Consider the following 16992-nt stretch of genomic DNA (forward strand, 5'->3'; position numbering starts at 1 on the left):
AACTAAGGAAGAATTGGCTTTTACATTTACTGAGGTGTAATGTCAATGTATTGTAGACCAGTTAAATCACAGTAGATTATTAGGCCATTGATTCCTGACTCCTGATTGACTATGAGTCTTTTAATTCAAGGAGTGCTGACACTAAACAAAATCTAGGTTACTATTGTTTTCTGATGTTTTAAAAAGCTGATGGTACATCAGTAATACTAAAAGAAACAGGCTTCAGATGAGACACACTTCACACTTGGCTATAAACTCTATTTAGTTACATACAGTATGTATGTAAGTGTGTGCACTAACTAAATGACTTCTCTCTAGCCCCATGCATGAGTCAGTATTTTACTAATAAAAACCGTGATCAACTGAACATGCATAAAAATGTCCAGCATTTGTGGTGCACAGGGTCTCTGAGCCCACTATCGGGCTAGGAGTGAATAGTTTAACAGGAGTTGCATTCCAGTGCTGCAGCTGGTTAAAGTTGTGTTAAATTTCGTTTTGGAGAAAGAGGACTTGGCACCACTAGCTCCTCTTAGTCCTTAATACACTATTTGGCTTTGTTCCATTGTTTTACATTGTTATGATGAGAAGTGATCTGGACATGTTTTGTCAGTTTTTGGACATCATATGATGATCAGTTTGTAGATCAGTTTGTATCATATGAAGTTATATCTAGTTTGTGTTTAACATGCAACACTTGCTTATCTGACTCTCTGTTTAGATCTAATTAACAGTCAGGTTGAATCTACTCTTTATACCAGCTGGCATTAATGTTTTGGCAGGCCGTAATTTCATATTTTAGCCTATTAATGATTCATTTCACCTCTCTCGCCTCTCTTAATCTGGATTTTTGGATGCTGCAGTTCTCTCCGGCCCCTGCATGAGAGAGTCCCCCTGTAATTCAATTAAACTGAGTGATATATCAGTGATCAGTCATCTTGTTGTACATGTGCACACCGCCCGCCCTGGCTTCACTCCATTGTTTTTACATGTGCTTGAACACACGCAGAGAGCAACACAAACATACTGACAATGGAGCACATGTGCACGTGTCAGCTGTCAGCACACTGTAGAAATACAATCACTCCATGTGACCAGTAGAAATCTCATCTGATCAATCTGAATTAATTTGGGAAGCAACATAAGGGCGTTAATGCTGCATCTGAACCATCGTCCCGTGTCAATACTGCCATCATTTCCATAGAAATGAATCTGAGATTATCGGGTGAATGACCTTGTCCCCACAGTTATTTAAAGGGGAGGCACAGTTCCTCCCACGGTGAGAGCATAAGGAATGGAAATATCTTGGGAGCTCATTTCTATAAGACTCACTATACCTTTTTAATCCTGCTCCACTCTACCCCCTGACTGAAACTGGGATTTACTGCACCAACTGCACTTTAACTCTTTGAGTCTCCCACTGCTGCACACACTGAAAGAAGTGCAGCACACACACATTCTGTATGAGCTGTTACAGTGTTTTATAGTTTGCAGTAGTCTGAGGAGTAGTGTTTATGTTTCCTGGTGGGCAGTACAAATACAATAAATGTCACTCTGGTAAGTTTTGAACAATAGCTCATACTCCTGCAGCATTCAGCACAATGCATGCACAGCAAGCAGGCAGTGTGATAAGTGGGCAGACGGACCAGGCAGTGCAGTAGGGGGGCAGCGAGTCTTTGATCAGGCTTAACTGGCAAGTCAGGTCTTTGACTTCTAAAGGCGAGGCTGAAAGGCAAGCAGAGAGAGAGAGAGAGAGAGAGAGAGAGAGAGAGAGAGAGAGAGAGAGAGAGAGAGGAGGGGATGGGTGAGGAGGGCGAGAGCAGGGAACGGTGAGATTTCATGCTGTGTTAGCATCCCCTCAGCAACTCCATCAATACCGCATACAGCTGAGAAACTGGCAAAGGTCCTCCGTGCTGCATTTGCAGGCTTGGCCAGGGAAAAGAAAGCAACTCCCACGACCGGTCTGCTCAGTCTGCTGCTTGAGGGGGGCTCTCTGCGAGGGGGCAGAGCACACTTACACTCTCACTTCGAGACTCTGCTGCATCAAGAGGCAGAAGAGGACGATACGGAGGGACGCCCATACCGGGAATACTCCAGTGGACAGAGCCAATCCCGGAGAGGGACAGGACTGCTGGGACACTCGTGTGCTAATATGCTACCGTGCTCCCCCAGGGGAAGCTGAGCACCAGGGAGTTTGACAGGATTTCAGTGCACCTGCTCCATACACACTGGTAAGCTTTATTTATTCACTGTACAGTCAGGGAAATATAGCTCTGTTTTATTAGTTCCCAATATGATGTGTTTATGTGATGCTCTGTGTATAGTCACACTTACTTTGTCTGCATTTGTGCACTATGGGACATAAAGTAGGCTACTTGTATGGAAGTTGTTTGCTCTGTCAGATACCAGATCTTCCCTGGAGACTAAGGACCATGTAGACTAGATCTACAACTGAAATCACAATACCTAATTTAATTTGTATGGATCAGTTCTGTTACACACATGTAAAATATGAGCATCGTCAGGGCTGATTACGTTTAAATAGTTCTCACATCAGTAACTCTTTAGGAATTTAGGAGAGAATGAAATGTCACACAGTAAATTTCACAATCTATTGGTTTTTAATGACTTGTGTGTGTGTGTGTGCGTGTGTGTGTGTGCGTGTATTTGTTTGTGTGCGCATGCTGAGAAACCGGTCAATTGCAGAATTGTTATATGGAAGCACAGCTCCTCTGTGGGGGTGTACACTCCTCTGTACACCACAATTCTAGTTTTCCATGACATCATGGAGAGGTTATCGCTCAAAGCAGCAGCAAAATGACCTGATAGACGTGGTGGTGCCATTGTTGACCAGCTTTAGCTTTACAGAAGAATATACTATACAGAATTTAAAGTTTGGGACAGCTTTTGGATAAAGTAATGAAAAAATTACTCTTCCCTGTGAACTCCTTCGAGTGTCATAGTAAACAATGCCAAATTAAGATATGATCCGTAGTTTTTAGAGCCACGTGGTGTATACCTATTATACTAAAGGTTGGTTTTTGAATTCCATTAAAATATGAATGACCTCTGCAGCCTGTTCAAACATTATATTCCATCCTTTTCAGTTTTTTTACACACTTTAGATACTGTTTGAGACCTTATGAAGCTGATGACAGCTCTCCTGATCTTGCCTGTAACATGCCAATAATCACGACCAATTTATCTACAAGGAAACAATACAAACATTTGTAGAAACTTGGCTCTAGAATGGTGTGAATGAACTTGCTCACAATGAATGATTGTGTCACGTACTAGAGCGTCTTAATGGGGATTGTGGTTAACTGTAATCCAGTCTTTATTCTTTTATAGTTAAGACACGTAGGCGATGGAGTAAATAGAAATTTATCAAAAGCTTCTTGGTATTTTGGAGGGACATTTTTGTGACTCAATGGACCAAGGTGTACAAATCTAACCTCAAACATGGACTTTTGTCTCCTTCCGTTGTGAACAATCAAATAAGAAATGCAGACCTTTATTGTATTTGAAAGACCCAAACAATTTCACCCACTTGTCCCTTACATTGAATGCGCATTTAAGCTGACGGTAAACACAAGAGATAACCACTAAGAGCCTGCTGAGAGAGCACTTGTGCTCAACGGTTGGTTTTTACGCAATCAATAATGATTCCTCGGGCTTATCTTTGCATTTCACAAACCAGGAAAACATGCAAACTGTGAGTGAGGGACAGAGGTGTGGTCGTATGTTGAGAGTGCAGGTAGATTGTTGCCCTTTATCAGCTGAGGATCAGCAAGCCCTAATCGTTAACTACAGGCTGAGACCTGTCAAGCAAGTGTTTGAATAAAACAGAGACCCCAAATTGGCATTGTTGGAACCAGCAGCTCTTCTTTTATTCAGGTGCTGCTGCAAGTTAAGTGTTTATTGGTGGATCAGGTTTGTCCTTGTCTGGGAGGATTATGGGACATTTGCTGTATCTCTGCATTACAGAGGTCTTCAGCTGGGAGAAGAGCTTAAGATATAAGAATGATGTCCCTTTTTGATCATGTTCACCTTTTTCAGAGCAATAACATCACTCACTGTTTACTGTTGGAGAATGATGGATGTGACTTTAGTGCTCAACATTCCTGCTTTTTCCACCCACAGTCAGTTTATTGATCAACCTCCTTGCCTCCAACCAGGAGCTGCCTTTTGCTAATTCTCCCTCACAACATTCCAGTAACAGGTATTACATTTGTAGGGAAGTGAGTGAAACTGACAGCTTGTTTGCAGGCAGGATTATTAGCACTGCTTGGGGACAGGCCCAACAGCGACAGAGCGAGATCTGCGTCATATGTTGTGAGGACCAAATCTGCTTAACCTACTTTAGTTTTGCTCAAAATATGTTGGTGCTTGCCTGGAACTCCAGCTCTTTGCGATCCAATTTGACCACCAAAATTTGAAGTGGCAGCATGTGAGAGTGAAGTCTGCTTTCTTCGGGAAGTGATTTGATATGTTGCTCTCTGTATTTCGAGAAACACAAAACTTCGAAGGCTCTGCTGTGTTAGCATGCCTGTTGACTGAATGCAGAAACTGTCAGTGCTTGGCACAGATATTTGGATGGATATCGAATAAAGACCATAATGACACTTGTGGAGGATGCTCAATTTGGAACATCTGACATGATGTTAGACCCAAAAGAACCTTTGCTTATGTAAAAGTACAAACAAAGCAATGGAAAAACACTACTTTTAGCAACAAAATATACTGAAAGCATCAAAAGCAAAAGTATTTGTTGAAATGTGCCCATGTGACTCACATATTATTATAATGTGACCATATTACATTGTTGATACTGATGCATCAGTTTTACTGTTGAGGTGGAGCTAGTTTTAACTACTTTAGATACAGTCAGGTAGTTTCCAGTGTCTTCATCATCCATGATTAATGAGAGGAGGAGGAAAAAGAAAAAACATATCACAACGGCCCCCCAAGGCCAAAAAGGTTTGGAATCACTGATTTAATTTTTGACAACGTGTGGTATTTATTTTATTTTACTTAAAATCTTAATCTGCAAGTCAGTAGTAACTATAGCTGTCAAATAAATGTAGGTAAAAGTTGTGATATCTTCCTTTAAAAACATTGCAAGTACCTAAAGCACAGTACTTGCATTAATGTACAATGCATTACATGTGTATTAATTTCACCCACTGCAAACAAATACATGTAACAACTCAATCTCAGCTGCAGAGTTGAGGCCAGTCCGAGATTTTTCCATTTCTCATTTGTTCTAAGCAGTGCTCCATTCAACACTGCACACTTTTTTTTCTGATGTTCAAGGACATTAAGATGTGCTCAGAATATCAAGCAGTCCTTTTGGTTGTACCTCAAAAGGATAATTTGGTGATGGATTGCACCATGTTGAGCGAAACACCTGCCATCCCGGGTCCACCCAGATTCATAGCAGCCAGCGCTCTGTGATTAACTAACTACTGTATGTGTGGCTGAAATACCAGAGCTGGCAGAAATGTGAGGGCAACGTGGCAACAAAACAAGGGGATTTTGAAACTCAAGGGGCCCCTGCCTCCCTTTATAGCGCAGTGTGACGAGAAAGTTAATAGGTGTCGGAGTGCTGTTAATATTTAACGGTTCCCCATGCAATATGCATGAACAAAGGTAACAATGTGTATGGAAATGTTCCTAATTAACGCAATTGCTTTATTTTTACAAGCACTAACATGTTATATAGACACACACACACACACACACGTTATATAGACACACACACACACACACACACACACACACACACACACACACACACACATACACACACACACACACACAATCTGGCAGTCTAATCCTGATTTTTTTTTTAACACTTCAGAGCCTTTTTGTGGTGACAGAAACACAATCATTTACTATGACTGATTAGAAGCCAAAGATAGGAGCATGAAAAAGTATGGAGACAAATTTGGCCAAATGTTTTGTCACTCTGAAAGACAGAATTGTAAATGAAAAGCTAAAATTTGAAACTGAAAGCAGTCGAGATAAAACAATTCCGCAGAAAAGCTTGTTATTTCAACAGCTTGTCAGATCAGTCTGGTGTGAGTGAGTGAGTGTTGTTGACGATGTCTTTCCCTCTGCCCATGCAGATTATGTGGAGGAGCTGACGTGTGCGATGGCCAGCCAGGACCTGCAGGTTCTCATATACACAGCTCTGTGTTATCGTTACCGCCCAACAAAGCAGCCCATCCCGAGAATCTGACCGCACCTCCCCTCGCTCTCCCCCTTCCCTCCCTCTCCCTGGGTGTCCCTCAATCCTGGGCCCACCATGGGAGGATGCTTCTCCAAACCCAAACCAGGTAACCAACATGTTCCCCTCGGGCAGGTTACTTTATTTCAAAAGAAAATGTACACCAAACAAGTACAACAAGCAGCTACTGGGTGGAGAACAAAATAGCATCTTACAGTCTGATGGAGGCCAACTGCAATACAATACAATGCAATTACAATGTTAAATTAAAAAAAGGTGTTGAAACACCTCCATGGTGGTTTGTTTGTGCGGTTTGTGTACAAGATTGCATAATATACAGTAGTATGTTAATGTTATTTTGTCCACTCTATTGGCTGATTTTCTGCTTTTAGTATATCCAGTATAGTAAAGTGGTTGAGATGGTAATGTGATTGAAATCATTTTCACAATATTGATCACGATATATTTATTATTCTAAAAGTCAACAAATTATAGCCCAGCTTAAACTTGCTGTGTTGTGCGCAGCTGGATTTTTATACAAGAAATGTAGATTTAAGTTGAATACTGTCAATGTATTGTAATGAACAGTTATGGCAGTCCATGTTGTAGCTGTAATCGACAAATCCAATTTGATTTTGCTTATGATTCCAATTGAAATACTTTATTGTTAATAGCCATTATTAATTTGTACAATGTCAGTGAATCTAGCTGAAGACACATGTTTTAATATTGTACTGTTTCCATGGAGAGACCAGTTATTTAAAAAAATATATATTTAGGGACAGTTTGTTCAGAATGACTATTAAAAGCTACCTACCGCCTCCAAATCCTGTTCCACATGTCACCTCATATCCAGCCTCATCTGTTTGCACTACAGTGTTTAGTGTGGGAGGAATTTGAATGCTATGTGGCATCTTTGGTCAAGAGGATTGCATACTGAGACAATATAAAAATATGATACTGTGTGTGTGTGTGTGTGTGTGTGTGTGTGTGTGTGTGTGTGTGTGTGTGTGTGTGTGTGTGTGTGTGTATGTGTGGTGTAGCCATATCATGGCTCGGAGATTAGCAATCTCGCTTTACTGCAGTCTTGCAGGTGATAATAACACACTGTCCTTCCAATTCAGGTGTATGGGGACGCAAAACATTAGAGATCAAGTCATCTGTTCAGTTCAGAGGCTGCTGACTGTAATTTTTCAGTGTCTACTAAATACTAACAAATGAACAGGAATATTGTATTAAAATATCTTTTACTTTGAGGTGGCATTTAGCATTTGTTTAGTTTAGTCTCACAGAAAACAATGCAATACCATCATTTTATAGGAGCTGCTATCAACATAGACTCTACTTATTATGCTCCAAGTCAGCCCTCAAAGATTATTCGAATGGGAAACCATTTTTTGCCAATCCTATAAAAATGTTCGTCAGAGAACTCACAAGAAATAAAAACTATAAGAGCCTCCTTCTAGCATCAAGTGAGGGTCAGATCCCAGAGACTGACAAGAAGTTACAGAAGCCTAAGTCATGAATTAAGGTATCTCCGCTTTATGATTCTGATGACTGATACTTAAGTGTTCCAAGATAGAGCTTGACCGAGTCTAGCCTTAGTTTTATAGTATATTTTAAGTCACATAAGATTCAGCTTAGACACACGTTTAACATCATCACCATTAAAGAATCAAAATTAAGCAGAGATCCGGATCAGTTGTGATGATGTTACCGTCTACAGGTATCTGAGAACTATCCAGCTAAAAACCTTCTTCTAACGTCTACAACAACAACGAAAAAGTCCTGTGTCCAGGGCTGATGTTACTTATAGGTTCAAATCAATCAAAGCATTAGATGGTTAAAAAAACAACAACATTATTGATATTTTTTACTTTTACAGGAAAAATAGAAAGTATCTCTTACTCTGAAAATCCCACTAAATATACAGTGTGTGTGTGTGTGTGTGTGTGTGTGTGTGTGTGTGTGTGTGTGTGTGTGTGTACATGTGTGTGTTCAGGTCTGGTGTAGAAATGGCACATCGCCCTCCTCATTTGCATCCAAATGTGAAGAAATGCAGAAAGGTTACAGAAACTGTGAAATTATACATACAAATTTAAACATGTGTTTACTCGAAGCTAACTGCTTCATGAAATGTACTTGTTAAAGCTCTAAAGACTGAAACGATCAAAAGCCTTACAGAAAACATTTTGGTACCCGATGACTTCTTATCAGATGAAGCATCAGTGTGATTATGTCCCATTTAGCAGCAGAAATTATAGTACCAACTAGAGATTCTCTTCAGCTGTGGAAAGCTTTCTCTTTCTTTTCTCCTGCAATTGCACTCACTATTATGATTTTCCATTGATTTTAATTAAGACTTGCTCAGCAGGAGAAAATTCCTGCCAGATTACTGTGTAAGAACCGGATGATCAGCACATTTTTCCAGCCGAACAGATAAAGCCTGCTGCAGTGAAAAAGGAGTTACACAACCGTTTCTTAATGTTCATAAATATAAACCCAACAGCAGCGCATCACTAGTCATCAAAGAAAACTGAATATCGCACAATTAATTTACTCCACTCTGTAATTGTTGTAACTCTTGTAATTTTTTTAAAGCGGCAAAATTAAGAATATCCACAAAACAGTGCTGTTGTATTTGTGTTGATGCCAGTTTCCTTCAAGGAAATCTCATTATTTATAGCATTATCCTGTCAAAATCTATAGCTTCCAGTTTAGTCAATTAATTTAGACACAAACAAATTGAGAAGTGAATGAGTATGTTTGTGTTGTATTTTTGTGGATTTTCCGCACCATATCAAATAATTTTAAAGGATGTTTGGCAGTGGTCTACATAGGAGCGATATGGTGCTTTGCATGACTGTTTTCCTGCTGTTTAGAAGACAAAATGTGGTAGATTTTAATAGTAATGAATAAATCGGGATTAATATTGAATGTTGAATGATGCCTGTAATTTTACTCGCTAGAAGGTAGAAAGAAAAAGGAAAGAAGACAAGCTCAGCCTTACACGTCTCCCTTCACCTGCTTCCTGCTTTCATTTGTTTCAGTTGTAGAGATGTCAGACTCAATTTGTCCCAGAGTTGTAGACGTCTCTCCTAGCAGAAAGGCAAATTATTCTTCCAAAGCAATAGTGAAGGATAGTAATAACACAACAGAGGACAGGTATGCAAGAATAATAGTTCAATCCACTGTGACTGTCTGCGAATGTTAGGCTACTTGAATTAGCATCTTTTTGAAAGCTTCACAGCATCATTTTACTGCAGTCATTGTGAATGTGCTGCATGTGATCAGTTCTGCATTTTCAGACATTTTCTAAGTGAGACGTGTTTGTGTTGTGCAGTTGAAGTTAAAGTGGAACTCTCTCTCCTGGAAAAAGAAAAAGAGGTGGACGGGCTGTCACCTAATGGCAAAGCGAGCCCCTTTGCTGACTGCAGACCTAACGGCGCCCTGGGACACGGCTCTGATGATGACTCCACCCCGCTGCCCCTCTACCACAAACCACGGGACTACGTGGAGGCCTCCGTCTGTCACGTTAAAGACCTGGAAAACGGACAGTAAGAAAATTAAATAACCCAACTATTTTTTTTTCTCTATACACCCAAAATACACACATACTCATGCACACATGCATGCTGAGGTAAAGAGGCTGTTATGATGTACATCAGATGACGCTCAAGAATAAATAATAAATAAGGAAACACAGGAAAACAAATGTTTCCTTTATTGACTCATCAGAGATACATATGCAATTATAAAGAAGACAATGAACAACATAAATAATGTTTAAACCTACTGTAACAGAAGCACAAGTAGAGAAGAGTCATAAAGTAATTGAACTCCCTCGGTATTGTTAGTAACACAGCAACATCTATGTAAAGTGTGTTAACATTAGCTAAAAGTAGCCACCGTAAGCTACTGATCACCAGACCAAATACATCTATCTGTATAGCAGCAAAAAACTCTTGATTGTATTGAATTGTGTTTTATTGCTAATCAATTTTACTTTCAATTTGTAAGAGGAAGATTGTGTCATTTCTTCATATTAGCCATGGCATTCATCCAGGATACATGAAGACTTTCATGGTTGTCATGTCACTGTTGCTTTAATTCTTTGGCTCTGTGTTGCTACCAGAGTGTAGCTTGGACAGATGAATGTGAAGTTGCAGTCGTGATGCGTCCATGCTGTGTTTTCATAGTGACACTTTTCTTCCAGGTTGTCAAAATGGCCTTTGTGTGTTTCCTTGGAAGGATTTAATCATACAACAGTGAATGCACCTTTTTGTTTTTGTGTGTTTGTCAGGATGCGAGAGGTTGATCTGGGAAGTGGCAGAGCGTTGTTGATCAAAGAACACGGAGAGTTCTCCGCCATGGCCCACAAGTGTTCACACTATGGCGCACCTCTGGTTAAAGGTGAGTCTCAGGTATGATTTTAACATTCGTTATGATATTTGATATCATACATTTGACATTTGTGTTATTTTCTGTCCTTCAAGGGGTGTTATCAAAGGGACACGTGCGCTGTCCGTGGCACGGTGCATGTTTCAACATTGCAACAGGAGACCTGGAGGACTTCCCCGGGCTGGACAGCCTGCCTACCTTCCAGGTGACCTTCCCCGCTGGCGCTGTCTTAACACATTCCCTGCCTTATCATGTCTCTAAGCACCATCAAAAAGTGTATACATCGCTCATATCTGTTTGCTCCAGGTCAGAGTTGAAAAGGACAAGGTGATCATTCGTGCAAACAAGCAGGTAACAAGAGAAAGAATGTGGAGAATTTATGCAGGAAAAGAAACGGACCATCTGATTGATCTGAGATCTTTTTGAAAACATTTCCAGGCTCTTCAGTCGCAGAAAAGGTCAAAGCCCATGGCCCGATGCTCAGCAGTCATTAACTCCAGCACGGGCTTCAGCCATGTTCTCATCATTGGCTCAGGTCAGTCTGTTTTTGTCCCTCAACAACAAGGATCCAGCTGAATTTGACTCTTATTAGCAGCGTCTTCCTTCACTGTCTCTCTTTCAAAATCAACTTCCTCTTTTATGGTGAACGTTTGCGAAGGTCCAGCAGGTCTGGTGTGTGCAGAGACACTGAGGCAAGAGGGCTTCACCGATCGCATCGTCATGTGCACCATGGACAGGCATCCTCCATACGACAGGCCTAAACTGAGTAAGGTTTGTACACAGACCCTGAACACATAAACTGAGACAGAACTGAACTTTGCCAAGAAAGTTACGTAACAGACTGCAGTGGTGATGAAACAGCTACACTTCACAGCAACAGCAATTTAAAGAAAGTTTTGCAGAAGTAAACGAACATAACAGAATCAAAAATGATGTGACTTTCCACGAAAAGCTTGAAAATGATTAGCATTGATTGGCTGTTTACAGTTGCTGTATTACGTTGCTTTTGAATTCAGGGATTTCTGTTGAATTTAATTCAATTGTTTTCTTGATGTACTCAGCACTAACTTGCTGACATTTAGTCCTTAGAGAGCACAGCAGAACAGCTGAGATTGCGCTCAATGGACTTCCTGCAGGATCATGACATTGAACTGCTCACAGGGAAAGAGGTGAGAGGTGGTGACCTCAGATAAATCAATTCATTAATTTGATCTAGATCTATCTTTGGCATTTTCCACAAAAATCCAACGTATAAACCTGTGTGACCCTGCCATGTTGTTTGCTTTAGGCTGTGGCGATAGATGTGAAAACACGTTCTGTGACCTTTGAAGATGGCTTGAGGATGGAGTACAGGAAACTCTTTATTGCTACAGGAAGCAAGTAAGGACAAAAACAACTAAACTATTCTATTTCACATGACAAATAAGCAGCTGAGATTATGAATCATAAACTGACACCCGATTGCTTCCAAAGACCCAAACCAATGGTCTACAAAGGAAAGGACGTCAGAAACGTGTTTCACCTCAGGACGCCCGAAGACGCTAACAGCGTAGCACGGCTGGCCAACAACAAGAACGCTGTGATTGTGGGAACATCTTATGTTGGTGAGAAAAAGACACATTTATAAACACATTCTTCTCATTTGTCCACGACAGTATAAGATTAACCTTTTAAAAGCAACTCTCAACTGATCACATGATTAATCACATGTATTAAAAGACAATCAGAGACAAGAATACACCCTACATCTGCTCCATTGCTTTAAATACATCCTTACAGTTCACTAAGTGATATGTTGTTCTGCAAAAAAAAAGCATTTGGAATCCAGTGGCAACAACAATCAATAACAACAATATAATATCCAGCATATAAATATATAGATTTGGATGAAATAAGGGGCAATTGTCTTAAATGCAAACAAAAGAAAACCAAACTGGAACAGCCTGTTGCTGGTAGACGAGGTTCATCAGAGAATCTGATACAATCGCTCTAAAAGTGTTTGCTCACCTCTGCTTCGGTACAGCAGCCATCGATGAGCTACTCTTACACATCTTCAGATTCCTCTGGAGCTCCCTTAAATTTAAAAGTAATTTAAAGTAATAGATGGTAATGTATTCTTAAGTTTGCACATAGGAGTAGAAGTGGCAGGTTTTTATTTTTTACTTTTATCAGTTTGATTAGTATGAGTTGACTGTGAAAGCCAGAACACACGACTCACATCATTTTCATTCCCTTTTCCACTCATTTATTTAGATTTGTTCTCTCTTTTTTCTGTATCATTTTGCATTAATAACTACATGCATGAACTGTATGTTGTTTATTTGTTGTGTTGGCAGGTATGGAGGTGGCAGCAGCTCTAACTGACAAGGCCCACTCGGTGTCTATCATTGGGATTGAGACAGTCCCCTTTAAAAAAGCTCTCGGGGAGAAAGTAGGGAAAGCCATAATGAAGGTAGGGACACAGTTATGAAGCGTCTCCAGAATACTATCATAGTAACTCTCTCTGGTCAATATTCCCAGTAACCACAAGACCATGTGGTAACTGTGTCTGTGGTGCGTTTTGTGTTCTGCAGCTGTTCGAGGTAAACAGGGTGAAGTTCTACATGCTGAACGAGGTGTCAGAGATGATTGGCCATCATGGAGAGGTATTCAGAAAGTGAGAGAAACAGCGTGACGTGATGTTCAGCAGCACTACCCTCTCTTGTTTAAGATGAGTCAGATAAAAAAACACATGAATATTAACCAAAATAAATTATATTTGGTGTGTGTCAACCAGCCCCTGAAAACTGTGGTGCAAACAACCTCGTAATTATTATATAAACAATTATAATAAAGATAATTTAAAAGATTTTGATTTAAATGCTTCAAGATTTACTCCCTGAGACTACATAGAGCACTAGACACACATTGGCAGAAAATTGTCTTCTGTATTGTGTGTATTGTGTTTACTGCATGTAGGACCCATCAATCAAAGTAAGAGACGGTCAGAAAAAAGGTTTTTAGGGTTTTTGAAGGAGTTAATGTTACATTATGCATCTTTAGTGCAGTAGTATGGCCTGGACATTTTGTTTTCCCTGTACACAGCTGAAAGAGGTGGTACTGAAGAGTGGAAAAGTCCTGCGGGCAGATGTGTGTGTCATCGGAGCAGGTAATGTCGAAGATCATGCAAAATGTACCTTTCATTATCTGCAGTGACAAATAATTGATGCAGATGACGAAACTCCCTTTTGAAAATTGCAGCAGCTCCATATTTACCTGTTTTTCTCTAATGTGTCTCAGGAAGTATTCCTGCAACGGGCTTCCTGAAACAGAGCGGCATCCACATGGATTCCAGGGGCTTTATCACTGTTAACAAGGTATTTTTCAAAATACCTGAAGCCAGAGTGAAAGTGTTTCATTGTTTATTTACTCCTCTAAACTTTCTCCCAGATGATGCAGACAAATGCTGAAGGGGTTTTTGCTGGAGGAGATGTGGTAGTGTTTCCTTTCCCGCCACGCAACAACAAGAAGGTGAACATCCCCGTCTGGCAAATGGCTCATGTACACGGTGAGTGTGTCATCCTGACTACATATTAAGGCTGTTTTAATTTACTGTGACGATGATTTAAGTTCTTAAAGACGAGCATGTAAATGTTCCTTGTTTTCATACTGATACTGACAGGAAGGGTGGCAGCTCTCAGCATGATGGGCAGAGCCGCTGACATCAAAACTGTGCCTTACTTCTGGTCAGCCATGTTTGGGAAGACCATACGCTATGCAGGTAGATGTCTCTCTTTAGTTTCCAGAGTCTCGTTATGAGGCACACAAAGATCAGAGGTTGAATAATCGCTGAATTGTGCTGTCAAGCGTAGTTACCACACTGCCATCTAGCTGTAAAGATCAAAATAAAAGCCTAACTGAGAGCCTGAATTGGACTGTTTTTCTTTATATGTTTGACAAATACACACGTACATGTGTATAACCGTCTATTTGTGAAGGTTATGGTGATGGATTTGATGACGTCATTATACAAGGAGATCTGGATGAACTGAGATTTGTGGCGTTTTACACCAGGTACATTTAATTTTTCACAACAATCTTAAATAAACAGAAAATATGGATGAATATCGTGTCATCTTCCTCCTTTGGTTTATCTACAGGAGTGAAGAGGTGGTCGCTGTTGCCAGCATGAACTATGATCCGATTGTATCCCGAGTGGCAGAGGTCTTGGGATCCGGAAAGACGATTAAGAAACGAGATGTGGAGTAAGTCTCCCTCCAAGACTTAAATATGGTGACGGTTACAATTGCTGTTATGTTCTTTAGGTTTCTCAGGTTTTACTGTGAAGAAAAACAAGACAAATGTTATCACTCTGTCAGAAAAACACGTGACTTTAATCACATGGAAAGTATTATAAGACTACAGCTTATTGAAATTAGAGAGTACTACAGAAAAATAACACCAGTTGTTATTTTGTTAATTAATAAAGTGCACTTCATTTTACGCGTTACGTAATTTTTAAATGATTGCTGTGGACGTTGTCTGGAAAACAACAATGTTATTTTGTACTTATAGGGAAAATAATAGAAGTATAGAAAAAGTTCTGTATATTATTCCACCTATCAAGTAATTATAAACACATTTACACATTCAATACATTTTTTATAACATACTATAATGTTGTCGTATATGGATATTAAAAACATTGTTTATTAATGTATTTTAATAAACAATGTTTTTTTGTAACAATTATCAACCAATAAATGAATAAACAGTTTTTTATAAAATTAGCAAACTGGACGTGTAACATAAAGTGTTACCACACTGATGTTATTAACTCATGTTGCTGTACTTGCATTACTGTATTGTTATTGCATACATTTCTGTCTGATTTGTTTCTTATGTCTCTCATGTCTTTCATTTCTAATAATGCAAACTCAAAATTTGAAGGATGTTAGCACGGCTTGGCAAGTACGGATAAATATGAGCTTTTTCTATTTTAAATTTCACTGATATTGACCATGTGCAGCAGAAAATGGACTTGATAAACGCGTATATGTGTGTGTGTATGACTCACTGTTTTTTGGGGGTTTGCAGGACTGGAGACATTTCTTGGCTGATTGACAAAGGCTCTCAATGACTTCACATCTGAAGGACAGACCCAAAGTCCACTGGACAACTCAATATGGACACTTATGGTGCTGAGAAACTGAGCAGCTATCCCGGTCTGGACACACACACACACACACACACACACACACACACACACACACTGGGGACAGAGCCGTGTCTCTTGGAGACACACTCTCCTGAGGACGACACTGAGACTTGCTTTTGTTCCTGAGAGACACTTAAGGTGACAAACGGAGCCATGCACGGTCTGAATCGCTGTGTTGGTGGGTCTTTCATTACAAATTTCACAAACAAAGCAAGATTCAGCCTCTGTGCTGCTGCAAGATGTATCTACCTGTACACTTTGTTTATAAGAAGCCAGGGATGGGCATTGGCATTTTTTTTGTACAAATAACATTGTATATAGATATAATCCTGAATGCACTGTTACAAGATAAGAACATACAATTTGAACTGAAGTTTTAAATAACAGGTTTGGTTGTATGCTCACATTCAGGCCTTAGATCTGCATGCTATAACTTACTTTGATGGATGAGTTAAAAAAATAAGTCCCAAAACAGTGAGTATTCAATCTAGATGCATCCGCAAAAAAATCTAAAATCTGCTAAAAAAACAAACTGCAGAAGATCCCTGAACGCAGCTTTAACAGACTCACTAACAAACACGCAGCTTTAATTTGTGATAAATGACAATTTGTAGAATTACCACATCTTTGTATTGGCTGTCTTGCTACTGTATTAGATTGAACAAATTAAATTAAATCCTACTTTGATCAGACTAGTGCATGCAAAATAGATTCATGTATTTTATAGAGAATACCCCTTTAGACAAATCCAATAGAAGTTTAGGGTTGTTTTTGATAGCAGTCACCTCCATTGGGATATTCTTTGTTACTAACTCAGGGAACTGAGGTTTGTCACCTGGACTTACAGGCAAAATAAGCAGAAATTAATTTGTTGCTTTCTTACTTGTTTTCCTAGTTATTGTAATTTCACCGGTTCTCTTATTTTCATTCAGAATTGCTTGTAATGGGTATAAAGCAGATGCTTGATTACATCCTGGTGTGCCGATGTAAACCCTGACACACAAGTCAACTCAGCGTTTTAAAAAGCATCATTCTTCCTGCAGAGAAGCCCGGAAGGGCATTTTTATAACTAAACTTTTAAATAAAAGTCTTCCAACAATAACTACTCACTGCTTTACACAACGTCTCATTCTCATGTTACTCCACCTGTTGTTTATGTGTCCAT

General features: G+C 39.7%; 1 protein-coding gene across 4 annotated transcripts; it reads left to right on the forward strand.

Annotated features, from left to right (window-relative positions):
* Positions 1 to 1807: 1807 nt before the first annotated feature.
* On the forward strand, positions 1808 to 16941 carry LOC137867572 (apoptosis-inducing factor 3). Of its 4 annotated transcripts, none has more exons than XM_068704234.1 (21): positions 1808 to 2228; positions 6129 to 6338; positions 9573 to 9786; positions 10533 to 10642; positions 10726 to 10835; positions 10937 to 10981; positions 11069 to 11165; positions 11289 to 11401; positions 11713 to 11799; positions 11919 to 12010; positions 12104 to 12234; positions 12967 to 13082; positions 13204 to 13275; positions 13715 to 13778; positions 13910 to 13986; positions 14060 to 14177; positions 14292 to 14390; positions 14608 to 14683; positions 14770 to 14874; positions 15560 to 15580; positions 15707 to 16941. In XM_068704234.1, exons 2-21 carry the CDS (start codon positions 6308 to 6310, stop codon positions 15747 to 15749), a joined length of 1821 nt encoding a protein of 606 aa, XP_068560335.1. In that variant the 5' UTR covers positions 1808 to 2228; positions 6129 to 6307; the 3' UTR covers positions 15750 to 16941. The 4 variants fall into 4 exon arrangements, with proteins under 4 accessions (XP_068560335.1, XP_068560336.1, XP_068560338.1 ...); XM_068704235.1 differs by having other exon boundaries at positions 11295 to 11401; XM_068704237.1 differs by having other exon boundaries at positions 9609 to 9786.
* Positions 16942 to 16992: the final 51 nt, after the last annotated feature.

This window comes from Cebidichthys violaceus, unplaced genomic scaffold (assembly GCF_023349555.1).
Source record: "Cebidichthys violaceus isolate CVI_PGR_0920_01 unplaced genomic scaffold, fCebVio1.0.p SCAF_9, whole genome shotgun sequence".
NCBI lineage: Eukaryota > Metazoa > Chordata > Actinopteri > Perciformes > Stichaeidae > Cebidichthys > Cebidichthys violaceus.

Excerpts from the sequence above, each read along its gene's own strand:
- LOC137867572 (XM_068704234.1), top strand. The coding sequence starts at position 6,308 with ATGGGAGGATGCTTCTCCAAACCCAAACCAG. Across the intron at positions 13,276-13,714 it reads TGATTGGCCATCATGGAGAG|CTGAAAGAGGTGGTACTGAA; the intron begins GTATTCAGAAAG and ends CCCTGTACACAG. Across the intron at positions 14,684-14,769 it reads TTTGTGGCGTTTTACACCAG|GAGTGAAGAGGTGGTCGCTG; the intron begins GTACATTTAATT and ends GTTTATCTACAG.